Source organism: Acanthamoeba castellanii (genome assembly GCF_000313135.1).
Source record: "Acanthamoeba castellanii str. Neff unplaced genomic scaffold scf7180000084770, whole genome shotgun sequence".
Lineage (NCBI taxonomy): Eukaryota > Discosea > Longamoebia > Acanthamoebidae > Acanthamoeba > Acanthamoeba castellanii.
In genome coordinates, this window is record NW_004457532.1 from 758892 (window position 1) to 772109 (window position 13218).

The window sequence follows — 13218 nt, forward strand, 5'->3', positions numbered from 1 at the left end:
CTCTGTACATACATCAAGATACCAGAAAATCGTGTCATTCGTTGATGCAGGGGAAGACGGGCTCGGCGGTGATGAATCGACGCGCGTTGGCCAGGGTGATGAGGGTCTGGTGGTAGGCGCGCGGCATCTCCACAGGCCGCTCCAACTCGAGGTAGGAATAGCCATCGTCATCGTCTTCATCCCCCTCGTCCATGTAGCGCGACTGGAACTGGTGCTGCCGCTCGAGCGAAAAGTTCAGCCACACGTCCACGCCCTCCTCGAGAAGAATGAGACGGCCCCGCACACTGAACCGCGGCCCTGGTGACTGTTGATGTCGTTCGTGTCGTGTGTGCGTGTGCGTGTCGTGTGCGTGTCGTGTGCGTGTCGTGTCGTTGGTTGTGTTTGTGTGGGTTAGATTCCATGTGGTGCTTGGACAGGGGGTGGAGACAGGGGAGCGTACCAGGAGTCCCGATGCTGAAGAAGACGAAGACTCGATGTTGAAGTAGGCCGTGGCCGACCGCTTGGCCATCTTGACCAGCTCCGAGTCCTTCATCCGCACGCTGTCGTTCCTGCTGTGCAGCGACCGCAGCCCGTTCCGCATCATCTCGCCCCAATTCCACGTGTTCTCTGAATACCTCTTTCCCTTCTTCGTTTTCGTCTTCGCTTTCGTTCTTTTGTCGTCTCGTCGAGTCGGCATCGTCGCTCGGTCGACGCTCATCGAGCGCGGGCGGCGATCGTAGGCCTGGGTCCTGACATCCGGATGCGCGCTTCTGCTCCGCCGGCGTCCCTGGGCTCGGCCGACATCACGTCGACGCGCCGCGCCGTGGCCGCGGTTGGCCGCCGGGCGCGGGCGGCGATCATCGTCGCTCCCGCTGCTGCTGCTGCTTCGGCTGCTGTCGGAGCGCTCGAGGTCGAGTTCGTAGGCGCGGGCGTGGAGGGCTTCGGTGAGGGTGGTGCGCCGACGGTCCATCTTTTCGAGCTTCTTCTGGTACTTGGCCTTCTTCAGATCGTTCTCCTTCTTGGCCATCTTCTTTTGCGCCTTCGCCATTTTTTTGTCCCTGTCATCCAACGCGACACACACGACACACGCGACACACGACACGCACGACGCACACGACACACGACGCACAACACGCACAACACGCACACAACACACGCGACACACAAACGCGGCCGCTCACCTCAACAAGGACAGAACAGTGTGAGACACTGAGCGAATGGAGAGGCCTCGCGTACATTTTCTTTTTCTTTTTCTTGAGCTTGGCTTTCCTCCGCTTCCGGGCGGCACGTGTTTTGTCGGCCGCGGAGGTGGAGGCCTTCACGGGGAGACACGCCAGGCAACACATGCCCTTCAAGCAGCCCTGCAGAGGGACCACCGATCGGTGTTGGTTTCGCATCGAAGCCACACAAGCACGCACACGCACACACGCGCGCATACGACAGCCAACAAGCACTGGCGTGGCGGTGGAGTACCATGCAGGCTGATCGGCCGCGTTTAGATTTGAGGCAGACGCAGCAGCACGAGCAGCAGCAGAGCAGGCTGATCACGATCACGACGAACACGATGATCTTGTCCATGCACGAATTATCCACGTAGCACGCGATGTCGAAACTGCACCGCAAGTCGTTCAGTGTGCGCCTTGTGTGTCGTGTGTGTGTGTGCGCGCGCGCGACGTACATGCTGTTGCACGCGCTACAGCTGGTGATTGCGTATTTGTAGCCGCCGTCGGCCGGCTTTCCTCCTCCGCTTCCGTCGCTGCACTGACCTCCCAGGCAGGTGATATTGGTGGCGAACACCGTCACGTTCACCCACACCGAGTCCACGATCACCCCGAGCGAATCATACAACGACACTGCGACCATCAAGAAAAATCGTAACACATTAATGTAAACAGAAATAGACAAGTAAAACATGTTACTTAAGAACATATAGTGAATGATGAATGATAGGGTGGCGTGCCGTTGCAGCCAGTATTGAAGCCCAGGTTGGTGAGACTGTAGAGTGCGAAGGTGAGGTTGGCCGATTGATAGGCCGAGATGGAGCGCATCTTGGCCTGCACGGCCTGGATTCGATCGCCGCACTCCGTCACGGTGATCTGCCACACACGCAACAAACCACACTCGACTCAGTCACATCTGATGCACGTGTCATGTTGGCATCTCCGGGCCTGGTGGCTGTCTTTGGGGGGGGGACTCACCGTGTAGTCCGCCTGGATGGTGCCGTTGTTCATCACAACCACGTCGAGCTCTCCCTGTGTTGCCAGGCCCTCAAAGCCGGTGATATTGGCCACCACAATACGACCGGGGCTCCTAGGATGATGACGACGCTGAAGGTAAGAGCAGTACTCAGAACAATAAGAGTAATGACTGACCGGTTGATGGTGTAGATGATGTCGTCGGCGTTGAGGGTGAGGGTAGTGACGGTGGCCCTGATCTGGTCGAGCGCAAAGCTGAGGTAGCGCTGGTCGTTGGTTTGGACCACGGCCTGGTTGCCGACGAAATCGCCCCAGAACCGCACAAAGTAGCGGCCCAGCTGTCCCTGCTCCCACTGCAGAGCCGAGCATCATTGTCAGCAACAACAGCTCATACGACACACAACACACAGCGCACGCATGACACACGAGCGTTCGCCGCACACATGACACAAGCTCACACTGACATCAAATGCCCACGTACCCTTGCGAGGTCCTCTCGGTGGTAGTGGTCGAGCTGGTTGCCGAGACAGGCCTGGAGCCAGTTCCCGCAGGCACCGCCCTGGTAGCGGAACGCCGAGAAGCTCACACCGATCTTGTTGCAGGTGAGGCCCGAGAAATCCGCGCTCGAGCGGTCAAGCAACATCCAGTAGTCCGTTCCTGAGTGGTTGTCAAAGTCTCAACATCGAGCTGTGTCGCGTGTCGTGTGTGTCGCGTGTGTCGTGTGTGTTGTGTTGGTACCGGCTACGACTCGCGGGTGCGTGGATGGCGAGGATGGTACGAAGAGATATTTTTCGCTGAGGACCGGATTATCGCTCCACGGCGCAAAGTCGCCCTGCAGCTTGGCGAAGATATCGCCGCCGGCAGCGGTACCGGTGGTCTGCGAGGGCGACAGGCGCAGGGTCTCGGTCACGTAGCCGCCGGTCGTGTTCCCGTACATGTCGGTCATCGTCTGGTACTTCTTCACGCTCAGCACCACCTCGAAGCTCACCTGAGCCGCACCTGTTTTTTGTTTTACAGGTTTAATAAGAAATAAATAAATTAGACACTGTTAGCAATTATTATTTTTATTATTATTATATAAATATAAAAATAAGGAGCCAGCTTTCGTACCGATGGAGAAGACGTCGTACCAGAGTTGGTCGAAGCGGAGGCAGTGCGCGGAGCTGCCGTCGACGCCAAAGGCGAACAGCGAACACGTGAGTCCCGCTCGCGTTTGCTCGTTGGACAGCCACAGCACCTCGCTCAGGTCACACGAACAGCAGAACCCCTGCAAGCATCGTGTGTGGTGTGTGTGTGTGTGGCGTGTGCGGCGTGTGCGGCGTGTGCGGCGTGTGCGACGTGTGCGTGTAATGTTGGGGTCAGGTCTGTTCTACAGCTACGCCTGGGAGGAGAGGTACCTGACTGTCCCGGACCACCGTGCCGTCTGCGTTATAGAACCACCCGCAAGTGGGGCTCGAGCTCGACGGCGAGTCGTTGCACTCGTCGAACAGGAACAGGATGTCGTCCTTGTAGGTGATCGTCTCGTAGGGCTTATTGTTCGTGCGCTGCAATCAGGAATGTTATGTTATTTCAGGAATGCACGCACACGCACACGCACACGTGTGCGTGTGCGATGGTGGGGCGAAACGCACGCCAACGTAGGTGATGGGGTAGAGGAGCCGCGGGATGGTCTTGGCCCACTGTATCTGCACGGGATGCTCCAGCGTGCGTAAGACCCCGTCTTCGTCCTGCGTCGAGTCCAGCACCAACTCCAGCTGCTCCGTATTGTTCTGAAACGTTTTAAACGCCACACCAGCCAAGTTTAAATAATCTAGAACAAATAAAAAAATAGAAGCAGAAAATAATATAGCATTAAAAGTAATATAAATATATATTAAAAACGGGTACAGACCTGGCCAGAGTCGACGGTGAGGGTGACGATCATGCGGCGGTCGCAGGAGATGGTGGGCACGTCCGTGGCGCCGTCCTGCACGCACCGTTCCACCCGGCTCGACGCCAGAAGCGAACCCTCGATACTCACGAGGAGCTGTGGAGCCCACAACACCACGACTAACCACAGCACCAGCTGGTCTGTCGGCACCGCAACCCGCGCTATTCCCATCTTTCGATTCATGGCTGGTGCCTCGCCTGGTGCACCAGGCCAGCCCCGGCCCCCAGGTGCCTGCCCGCTGTGGTGGCCATTGATGGTTTCCTTTCAATAGGGAAAAAAGGAAACCTATTTTCTTTTAAATTTGTATTAGTTTTGTGTCGACCGGGTGACGTCACCGGAGAACAGGCGAAAGCGGAGGCGCCACCACACCACCACTTTGAAGATGAGGAACCCATCGAAAATCAATGTGCTGAGCACAGTGGTGCTCTGTTTCTTTATGGTTTCAGTGTGCCACGCTCTCCCAGCTTCTTCTTCGTCAGCAAAGACGAAGGGCCTGGCCATTGACTGGGGCACCGAGTGGGTCAAGATGGTGCTCGTGGCGCCGACCGTGCAGGGCAGCCTGCGGCCGGCGGTCGAGGTCGTGGTCGACGAACAGAGCGAACGCCGCACGCCGGCCCTGGTCGCGTTCGACCCGCCGCCGGCCGCCACCGGGCGGCTCCTGGTCGGCAACGCGGCCGGGCGCGTGGCCGGCCGCCGGCCCGACGCGGTCCTGCCGGCGCTCAAGCGGCTGCTGGGCGGATCGCTCGACCCATCGGCTGCTGCCACGTCAGCACGATCCTACGCCCGCGACTTTGCTCACCACTTCACGCCCCCGCGAGCGCTCTCCACCGTACGTGTGCCGTGAGTCGTGCCGCGCCGTGTGCGATTGTGCGATGGTCTCATGTGTGCGTGTGTGTGTTGTGTGTCGTGCGATTGTGCAGGACGAGAGCCGCCGAGGTGCGGCTGTGGTGGAGGAGCCGCTGGCGGGCCGGCGCGTGCGGGTCGAGGAGGCGGTGGCTCGTCTGTTCGAGCACTGCCGCGATCTGGCCGGCGGCCCGGACGAGGTGGCCGAGGTGGTGGTGACGGTGCCGCCCTACTACACGTTCGCCCAGCGGCGTTTGCTGGCGCAGACCCTGCGCCTGGCCGGCCTCGAGCCGCTGGTCCTCGTGAACGACCTAACCGCCGGTGCCTGCCCCACATTCTGTGCTCACAGTGTGCTTTACATTCCATACAGCAGTTGTGTGTCCTCACCTAACTTGGCTTGCCGTGTGCGGTAATGCGTGTGCGTGTGCGATTTTGCGATGCAGCGGCCATCGACTACGCCTCCACCCGCCAGTTCCCCTCCAGGTACTGGGCTACGCGTCACCAATCACACATGTCATGTCTGAGCCTAACAGGCCATATGCTAATATACACAATGTTCTATATATTCGCAGGGAGCGCACGGTTTTCTTCGACGTGGGCGCGCACGCGGCTTCAGCCTCGGTGGTCGAGTTCAGGACGGTGGACGGCCAGACCCACATCAAAGGTATGGTTCACTAGCGTGCCTTCAATTCTGTGTCGTAAACGCTGTAGTGGCTGATGGATTGGCACTGTACCACAATGGTAGTGCTGGGTACGGACAGCGAGCTCGACGTGGGCGGCTTCGCGTGGGACGGGCGGCTGGCCGGCCACCTCGCCCAGGTCTTCGGCCGCGATCCCTCTTCCCTCCCACCGCGCGCCCTCTCCAAACTACTCAAGGAAGCACAACTGGTACAATTATTTTATTATATTAAGAATTCTGTCTTACAACAATTAATATTATATTCACTTTTATTTCTATTTATTATACTAAAATTAATTTGCAGGCCAAGGAGGAGCTGTCGAATGCGCCCACGGCCGAGGTGGACATCGAGAATCTGTACGAGGGCAGGGACCTGGTGACGGTGGTCACCCACGAGCAGCTGGAGGGGCTCATCGCCGACCTCCTCCCGCGCGCGGCGGCGGTCATTGGACGCGCCCTCGCGCAGGCCGGCGTCGCCCTCTCCGACGTGTCCGCCATCGAACTCTTTGGCGGCGCCGCGCGGTACCCTGAACGTACACTTCCCCTCACACACTGATTTAATCGTTGCACACTCTTACCGCACACGCACACGCACACGCACACGGTACGACACACGCGGCACGACACGACACGCACCGAACACAGTGCAACAGGTGGTGCGGGGCCAGTACCCTGGGGTGCCGCTTGGGCAACACATCAGCGGAGACGAGGCGGCCGTGTTGGGCGCCGCCACCCAACTGATCCTGACCAAGGACTGGGGCCGCCTCATCTCCCCCTCCTTCCCGCGACTGGTCGTCAACGACCTCCCGCCACCCAGCGTACCCCCCCACAATATATATAAAGACATATATAGAACATATAACCATGTTTACGACGATATTAAAAGCATGTTTGTGGGGGGGGGGGTGAGCAGGGCGCTGGCGGGGTCGAGGTGGGCGAGCTGGACGGGGAGGCGCTGGAGGAGGTGCAGCGCGGGCTCGAGGAATTTGCGACACGCGAGCGAGAGTACCAGGAGACGGCCAACTGGCGCAACACCCTCGAGGCCTCCATCCTCGAACGCAAGAGCCAGGTACGCTTCCCCCCCCCTCGCAACCCTCTTCGCGCCAATTCTCTCATCCGACACGACACGCGACACGCGACACAACGCGACACACGACACACGACACAACGCGACACACGACACGATACGACACTCGCTCGACCAACAACACAAAGCTGGAGGAGTCTGAGGACTTGCAGCCCGAAGAGGTCAGGGAAGAGATTGTCGAGCTGCTGCGATCAGCTGAGGAGTGGCTCGAAGACCTGCCCGAAAACGGTAAACCTCCCTTCTGGCACCGCTCTGGCGTGTGTGTCGTGTCGTGTCGTGTGTCGTATTTCGCTCAATCCAACCACCGCACACACAACGTGATGCAGCGCGTGCCGAGGAGGTGCGCCAGAAGTTCACAGAGCTGCAGGAGCGCCTGGCGGAACTCACCGCCCAAACCACGACCAACCAAGACCAACGGCCACGAAGAGACGAGCTCTAGAAGAGGCCTCAAAAGAAAAAATAGCACATGTCATCATACCACACAACATGGTCTACGGAATGCAAAGAATGTCCAAACACTACATGACCTGGGAGTCCTCCTTGGCATCGGCGTCGGCCGCAGGCTTGGGCGGGCGGCGGCCGCGAGTCGCAGGCGCAACCGAGCCGACCTTGGACAGACTTCGGTACTTGAAGGCCTTGGGCCGGAACTTGCCCGCCAGATCCCGCTTCGACGTCTCGTCCGGGAACCCAAACCCGTCGCCCCACGCCGCCTGACCAAGACGCGTGGTTCAGTGTGTGTCGTGTCGTGTCGTGTCGTGTGCCATGTGTCGTACCTTGCGGGCTTCTTTGTAGATTGCTCCGTCGGATTTGGCGATGATGCGCGTGGTGATCTCTCCGTCCTGGCCGCAGGTCTTCATGATGACGTGCCGGCCCCGCTTCTGCGGGCTGATCAGCAGCCGGTCAAACGCCTCGTTCTTGTCGACCAGCAGATTGCCCTGCACCAATCACGGCGGTGGAAACCCAATGATCACCAATCAGCAACACAAAGTTGCACCACACAACATTAATGCATGTTGGTTGATTTTGGTTGGTTGGTTACCTTGGTGAGAACGACGTAGGAAAACTTTTCGTCCTCCCAGTTGATGGAGGTGTTCTGCTTGGACTGGGTCTGGACGGGGATTCGTTGCATGCGCTGCGTGAAGTGACACCACGAGTCCTCCCCCATCGGGCACACCTCCGCATGTGGACACTAATGCGCCAACGTCAGCCTAACTAACTGGCGCGCGTGTGCGGTAGTGTGTGTGCGTGTGCGTGTGCGGTCGCGGCAAGAGCAACGGTACCGGAGCCAACACGTTGGGAAGGCCGTGGGACAGGTCTCCGAGTACCGTGCTTCGGGCCAACTTGATGTTGTGGAAGCCCACCGGCGTGCCGGGCTCCACGAGAATCTGCACAAGCACGACACGACACGACACGACCAACGACACGGAACGGCGTGAGAAAGGCATGACGCGGGCAGGCGGCGTCTGAGAGCGCTATGGTACCATGATGCCGCCGCGTCGGGTATGCTTCCAGAGGGCATTGATTTTGGCCAGGCGCTCCTCTTCGCTGGGCAGCTCGCTGAGCACGTACGACGCGATCACCACGTCGTACCTCTCGTTGGGGTCGGTGGGCAGCAGCCGCTTCCACTTGACCGGTTTACCTGTCGACACCACACACACACACGACACGACACGCACACGTTTGATGAGGAAGACAGAGAAAGAGCGGAAGAAGAGGTGGTGGTACCTTTACACAGTTCGTTGGCGACGTCGATCATGGCCTCCGAGGGCTCGACGGCGAGGATGTTGTCCAGCTCGGGCCACACCTCGGTCGCCGACCACACGGCCGTCCCCGGACCCGACCCAAAGTCCATCAGCGACTTCGGCGTCCACTCCGGTCGCCGCAGCTTGATCTGCGCCAACACACACCACTCTGTTAACCACCACACGACACACACGACACACACACGACACACACGACACACACGACAAACCTCGTTCATGACGCGAAAGGTGCAGGCGTAGACGCCTGGGAGACGGTGGGCGGCGTAGGCCATGGCCTCCTCGCGCCGGTAGACGACCGGGTCGGGCATCACCGACTTGGGCTGGCCCGGCACCAGGCGCGTCCGCTCCCGCAGCCGCTCCGACAGCAGACCCGCCGTACGTCGCAGTCCCGTTCTTCCCACCTCTGCCCACACACATAACACACTCGGTGAGTGCCGTGTGTGCGATGTCGTGCGCGTGCGGTGTGTGCCGTGGTGCGATGTCGTGTGTGCGGTGTGTGCGATTGTGTACTCTTGAGTGTGGCGCCGATGCGCTTCTTGAGGGCGTCGGGCAGAACGACCATGCCCAGCTTCATGGGCTTGAGGTGGTCGTGCTGGGTGCGCATGCGCCGCGAGTCCAGCCAGTCGTGGGCCTCCGCAGAGCCCTCGATGGCGTCGCCCAGCGCTCCGGTGTGCTCGTCATCGGCGCCGCTGCCCTCTCTTCGTTCGCCTTCCTCCTCGCTACGGCCGGCAGCAGGCTCTACAAAATCATCATCTTCATCTTCTCTATCTGTGCTTCCATCGAGCTCGTCTTCTGCCAGCTCTTCCATCTCATCTTCTTCTATGCCGTAGTCTGCTTCCACGTCGCTCCCGTCGTAATCATCAGTCCCCTCATCAGCAGAATCGTAATCTTCCTCGAAATCGGATTCAGCATACTCTGCATCGTCATCATCTTCGAGGGCAGAGGACGCTGTGGGTCCCCCGGCGCTCGCTCCGGTTGCCAGCCACGCCTGATGCGCTGGCACTGGCCCCCATCCGCCACCATGGCTGAGATGAAACGCCGTGATTGGAATGTGGCTTGCATTTGGCCGATGACTTCGCCCACCTCCCACGCCTCCCCCTGCGCGCCACAAGACGTGACTATGATGCTTGGCCACAGCCAACCCTCGTTGCATCTCGCTTGATTGTTGGATTTTATTTTATTATTATTTTATCATTACTTGTTTATTCTCTCTTTTCTTTGCTTTTTTGTTCTCATCTTTTGCCGCTGCCACAATCGCGATCGGCCTACTTAAGATCCATCTCCTTCTTGGTCCGGCACCACCCCTTTCTCTTTTCACGACGGCAATTGTGTTCATCTTCTTTATCCACCCCCGACCAAATTATTTAATTTAATCCTGACTTGTACGATCCAGATTTTGTAGAGAAAGAGAGATGAAGAGAGTACGAGAGAACGCCAACCCCACGCAAGGCGGCCAAGGACAACAAGGAGGGGAGGAGCCCACCGGCGAGCCACAGAAGAAGCTCAAGCGAGCGGAGATGTTCGGCGGCGCGCGTGTGGTCGGGTGGGGCACATGGGATGAGTGGCGCACCGTGCGGGCGTGGCTAGGCTCCTCCGTCCCCGAAGAGCAGCAACGCGGCTTCCGCCGCATTCGCGCCTGGCGCGCCCGCGCACCGCTTCCGCTGGCCATCGAAGCCACCGCAGCCCTCCTCGAGACACACGCCATGGACACGTACGTTGTGTGCCGTGGTGCGCGTGCGGTGGTGCGCGTGCGTGTGCGTGTCACCAGTGCATTTATTCGCATCACCACCAGGTTTCCGCCCACGCGGACGACGAACGAGCTGCGGCTGCTGTACTCGATGGCCATCGTGCGCATGGTGAACGGTCTTGTCGAGGTGGAACAGAAAGGTGAGCCTCGTGCGCAATGTGTTGTTGAGGCTCGTGTGTGTGCCGAGTGCGCTGTGTGCGCCGTGTGATGAACTCACGCCGTTTGCCTCCCAATTGGATCAATCGGCAACCATCAGGCACCTTCGCCCGATCTGTGTGGGGTATTGCCGAGCGCCTTGGCCTTCCGCGCGTGCTGGTCGATCTGCGCCACACGGCCACGCACAGCGTGCTTCCGTCACTGCCGTCTCTCCGCATTGCTGCCGCGCAGGTACCTGCGTGAGCGCGTGTGCGTGTGCGTGTGCGTGTGCGTGTGCGCTAGACTGACAGCTGTGACTTGTGTTACACCTGCTCTGCGTTGCGCAGGCATTGGAGTGGCTGGATGGTAACTACTGGCAGGAGCAGGAGGATTCGCTCACTGAAATGACCGACCGCATGAGGAGCCACCTCACGCGCTACGTCGAACTGAAGGGCAACAGAACGGTCGAAGTCCCGCACGCTCCCGGAAGCCAGGCCAGTACGCTTCATTATTATTCTTATTATTCTTATTATTATTTATTTTTATTTACTGCCTAAAGCAATGACCAATCGCACCGACACACAGTCCATTGCGTGACGGATATGCTCGAGAGCACCAACTCGAACAAGGCTCGCGAGCTGCTGGTGCCCATGCTCGTGAGCGAGTTTCTGGCGCCTCGGCCCATGATCACGTACGTCCGCCCGTGATTGGGGAGAGAGACGGAGGGAGAACTGGCCACAGTCTCGTCAACTGACTCTGTTCTCGCCGTGGCTCTGATCTGACGCGCAGGGAGATCATGAGCCTGCACAAGAGGCAGCGCTCTTCAAAGCTAAGTGCAGAGTTCACGCGGCTGAGCAACCGCTGGAATCTGTAAGGCCAACTCCTCCCCCCCCACTCTACCGCTTTTCGTTTTTTGCATCTTCGCTTTCTTCGCGCGACTGATGATGACAATAAGACTGACGACCTCCGCACCGGTTGGTGGCTGCCGACGCTGAACAGGTTGCTGGAGGGCTGTGTACAGAAGTGGGGCCACTTCCTCGGGACTCTTCTGGCCACCATCACGAACAGGATTGTGCAGCTCTCCGAATCCCCCGAACTTACGGTAATGTGCACACGCCACTAGCGTGCAGTCACACACACACACACACACACACACACACGGCACACACACACACACACACACAAGGCCTCGCGTATCTATGTGTAACATATCTCACAAGCGTTCATTTTGCGTGGAGTAGCGCAAGGCGGAAACGGAGATCTGGCTGTGGCTGAAGTGGGTCGAGCATCTGCTCTACGCGAGCTCCTTCCAAAACCTGGTCTACGAATATGAGATCGAAGTGCCGGTGGTGGCGCTCATGCAGGCCGCCGCGCGACACGTCTCCCAGTGGTGCGTTTTTTTCACCGCTACACGCGACACACGACACACACGACACGGGCCAAATGGCTAACGAGCTGAATTGCGTCCAGGACGAACAAGCTCAACGGCCTCTTTCTCTCGTGGGTGGCCGATCCAAAAATGAGAGAAAAGATGACCCAACTTATGGATCTCACCCGCCCTCGGGGCAGTACCGCCGAGCAACCGGGTACGGCACGCACCTACTTTGTGTTTATTACTGATGACATTAGTATTTATTTGTTTGTTTGTGTACATTGTATACACAATCAAAAATATGTTGGTGCGATGGCCTGTGGCTGACGAGGTACCAACAGGTGCCCTGAGCCTGGAGGTGTTCGAGAGCCTTCTCGAGCTCATCAAGCAGCGCGGCGTCACGGCTATCACGCCGGTGCAGCCTGCTGGCACTACGGCCCACGGACCCTGGGCCAGGTACGAAAACAACATTACACAAAACCGATTGAAACCTTACCTAACGTCGCATACATGACCGTTCGGCATTGCACCACCAGGTGTGAAGGGTGGACGCCCTGTTCCGTGGGGCTGAGCGTAACCAACGAGTTCCCCGATCTGCAGCTTCCACCGGCGCTGGACGTGAACGGAGGTGCGGCCCTACACAAGCTTGCCACACATTACGCTCGAAAAACGAAAAGCCCAAGCAGCACACGTTCGCTTACGTTACGTTGTGGCGCCACTGACGACTCCATAAATCCCACACCCGCAGCCATAACGCTCGTGCCCGCCGAGAGGCCCGTGATGCCGCTTGTGGTGCTGCCCTACTCCGCGGCTGCCGCAGCGCAGAGGTACACTTGCCAAAGCCACTCTGGCCTTCGTGTTTATTTGTTTTGTGTATTTCGCACGCTGTGATCACATCACCATCTCACCCGCTTTTCTTTTGTCTTCTCTCAAAGGCGCATGACTGCCAACAGAGAGGAGGATGACGACGAGTTCAAGGAGGCAGCCACGTCTACCACCACCACGGAATGGGGTGGCTACGCGCAGGAGCACGAACCACAGGAAGAGGCAGAGGTGCAGGCAGACCCACAAGTGCGTTCAGGCCCTGTCACGGCAGCTGCCCTTCTCTTCTCGCCCAAGGAGCTGACCAGCTTGTGATGGGCCGAGAGAGACACAAAATCGTAAAAATTCCAAATGCGCTAAATTTTAGCGCAATTTCGCTGAGCTGCCTTGCAGCATTCCCCCCTGCTCACAATTCGCGCAGGAAAGCTGCAGGGCGACCACAATCTCGTCGTAGAGCTCAGGTTGTGAGGTGTCGGAAGAAGCGACAGGAAGGAGGCTCGTGACTCGAGCCTGCGCATCTCTGGCTGACTGTCTATCCGGTTTGCGATTTGCGAGGAAGAGGAAGAGTTGTTTTGCACACCTGGGCAGGGAAATCGTTACTGTGCATCCTTAGGCTCTCAACTGGGCGCCCACCAGTTCCACCAGATTACGCGAGTAGAGGTACAC

At 58.6% G+C, this 13218-nt stretch overlaps 4 protein-coding genes across 4 annotated transcripts; 2 read left to right on the forward strand and 2 right to left on the reverse strand.

Moving 5' to 3' along the window:
- Positions 1–34: 34 nt before the first annotated feature.
- Positions 35–4275, reverse strand: ACA1_266960 (uncharacterized protein; the record flags this gene model as incomplete). Its single annotated transcript, XM_004341477.1, has 14 exons — positions 35–304; positions 440–1037; positions 1216–1340; positions 1453–1591; positions 1658–1832; positions 1976–2075; positions 2178–2289; positions 2352–2527; positions 2656–2831; positions 2913–3173; positions 3285–3441; positions 3572–3718; positions 3806–3943; positions 4066–4275. 14 exons carry the CDS (start codon positions 4273–4275, stop codon positions 35–37), a joined length of 2784 nt encoding a protein of 927 aa, XP_004341525.1.
- Positions 4276–4486: 211 nt separating this feature from the next.
- On the forward strand, positions 4487–7152 carry ACA1_266970 (DnaK family superfamily protein; the record flags this gene model as incomplete). Its single annotated transcript, XM_004341478.1, has 11 exons — positions 4487–4525; positions 4589–4933; positions 5025–5268; positions 5391–5430; positions 5520–5611; positions 5693–5835; positions 5931–6148; positions 6327–6444; positions 6540–6695; positions 6842–6941; positions 7040–7152. 11 exons carry the CDS (start codon positions 4487–4489, stop codon positions 7150–7152), a joined length of 1608 nt encoding a protein of 535 aa, XP_004341526.1.
- Positions 7153–7231: 79 nt separating this feature from the next.
- On the reverse strand, positions 7232–9284 carry ACA1_266980 (methyltransferase domain containing protein; the record flags this gene model as incomplete). Its single annotated transcript, XM_004341479.1, has 8 exons — positions 7232–7423; positions 7487–7648; positions 7753–7845; positions 7994–8098; positions 8195–8352; positions 8439–8604; positions 8686–8879; positions 8987–9284. The coding sequence occupies 8 exons, from the start codon at positions 9282–9284 to the stop codon at positions 7232–7234; spliced, it is 1368 nt and encodes a 455-aa protein (XP_004341527.1).
- Positions 9285–9888: 604 nt separating this feature from the next.
- Positions 9889–12867, forward strand: ACA1_266990 (Las1 family protein; the record flags this gene model as incomplete). Its single annotated transcript, XM_004341480.1, has 13 exons — positions 9889–10187; positions 10269–10363; positions 10480–10610; positions 10706–10856; positions 10944–11049; positions 11148–11228; positions 11358–11460; positions 11600–11748; positions 11829–11944; positions 12072–12186; positions 12267–12358; positions 12479–12557; positions 12666–12867. 13 exons carry the CDS (start codon positions 9889–9891, stop codon positions 12865–12867), a joined length of 1719 nt encoding a protein of 572 aa, XP_004341528.1.
- Between the last annotated feature and the right edge of the window lie 351 nt (positions 12868–13218).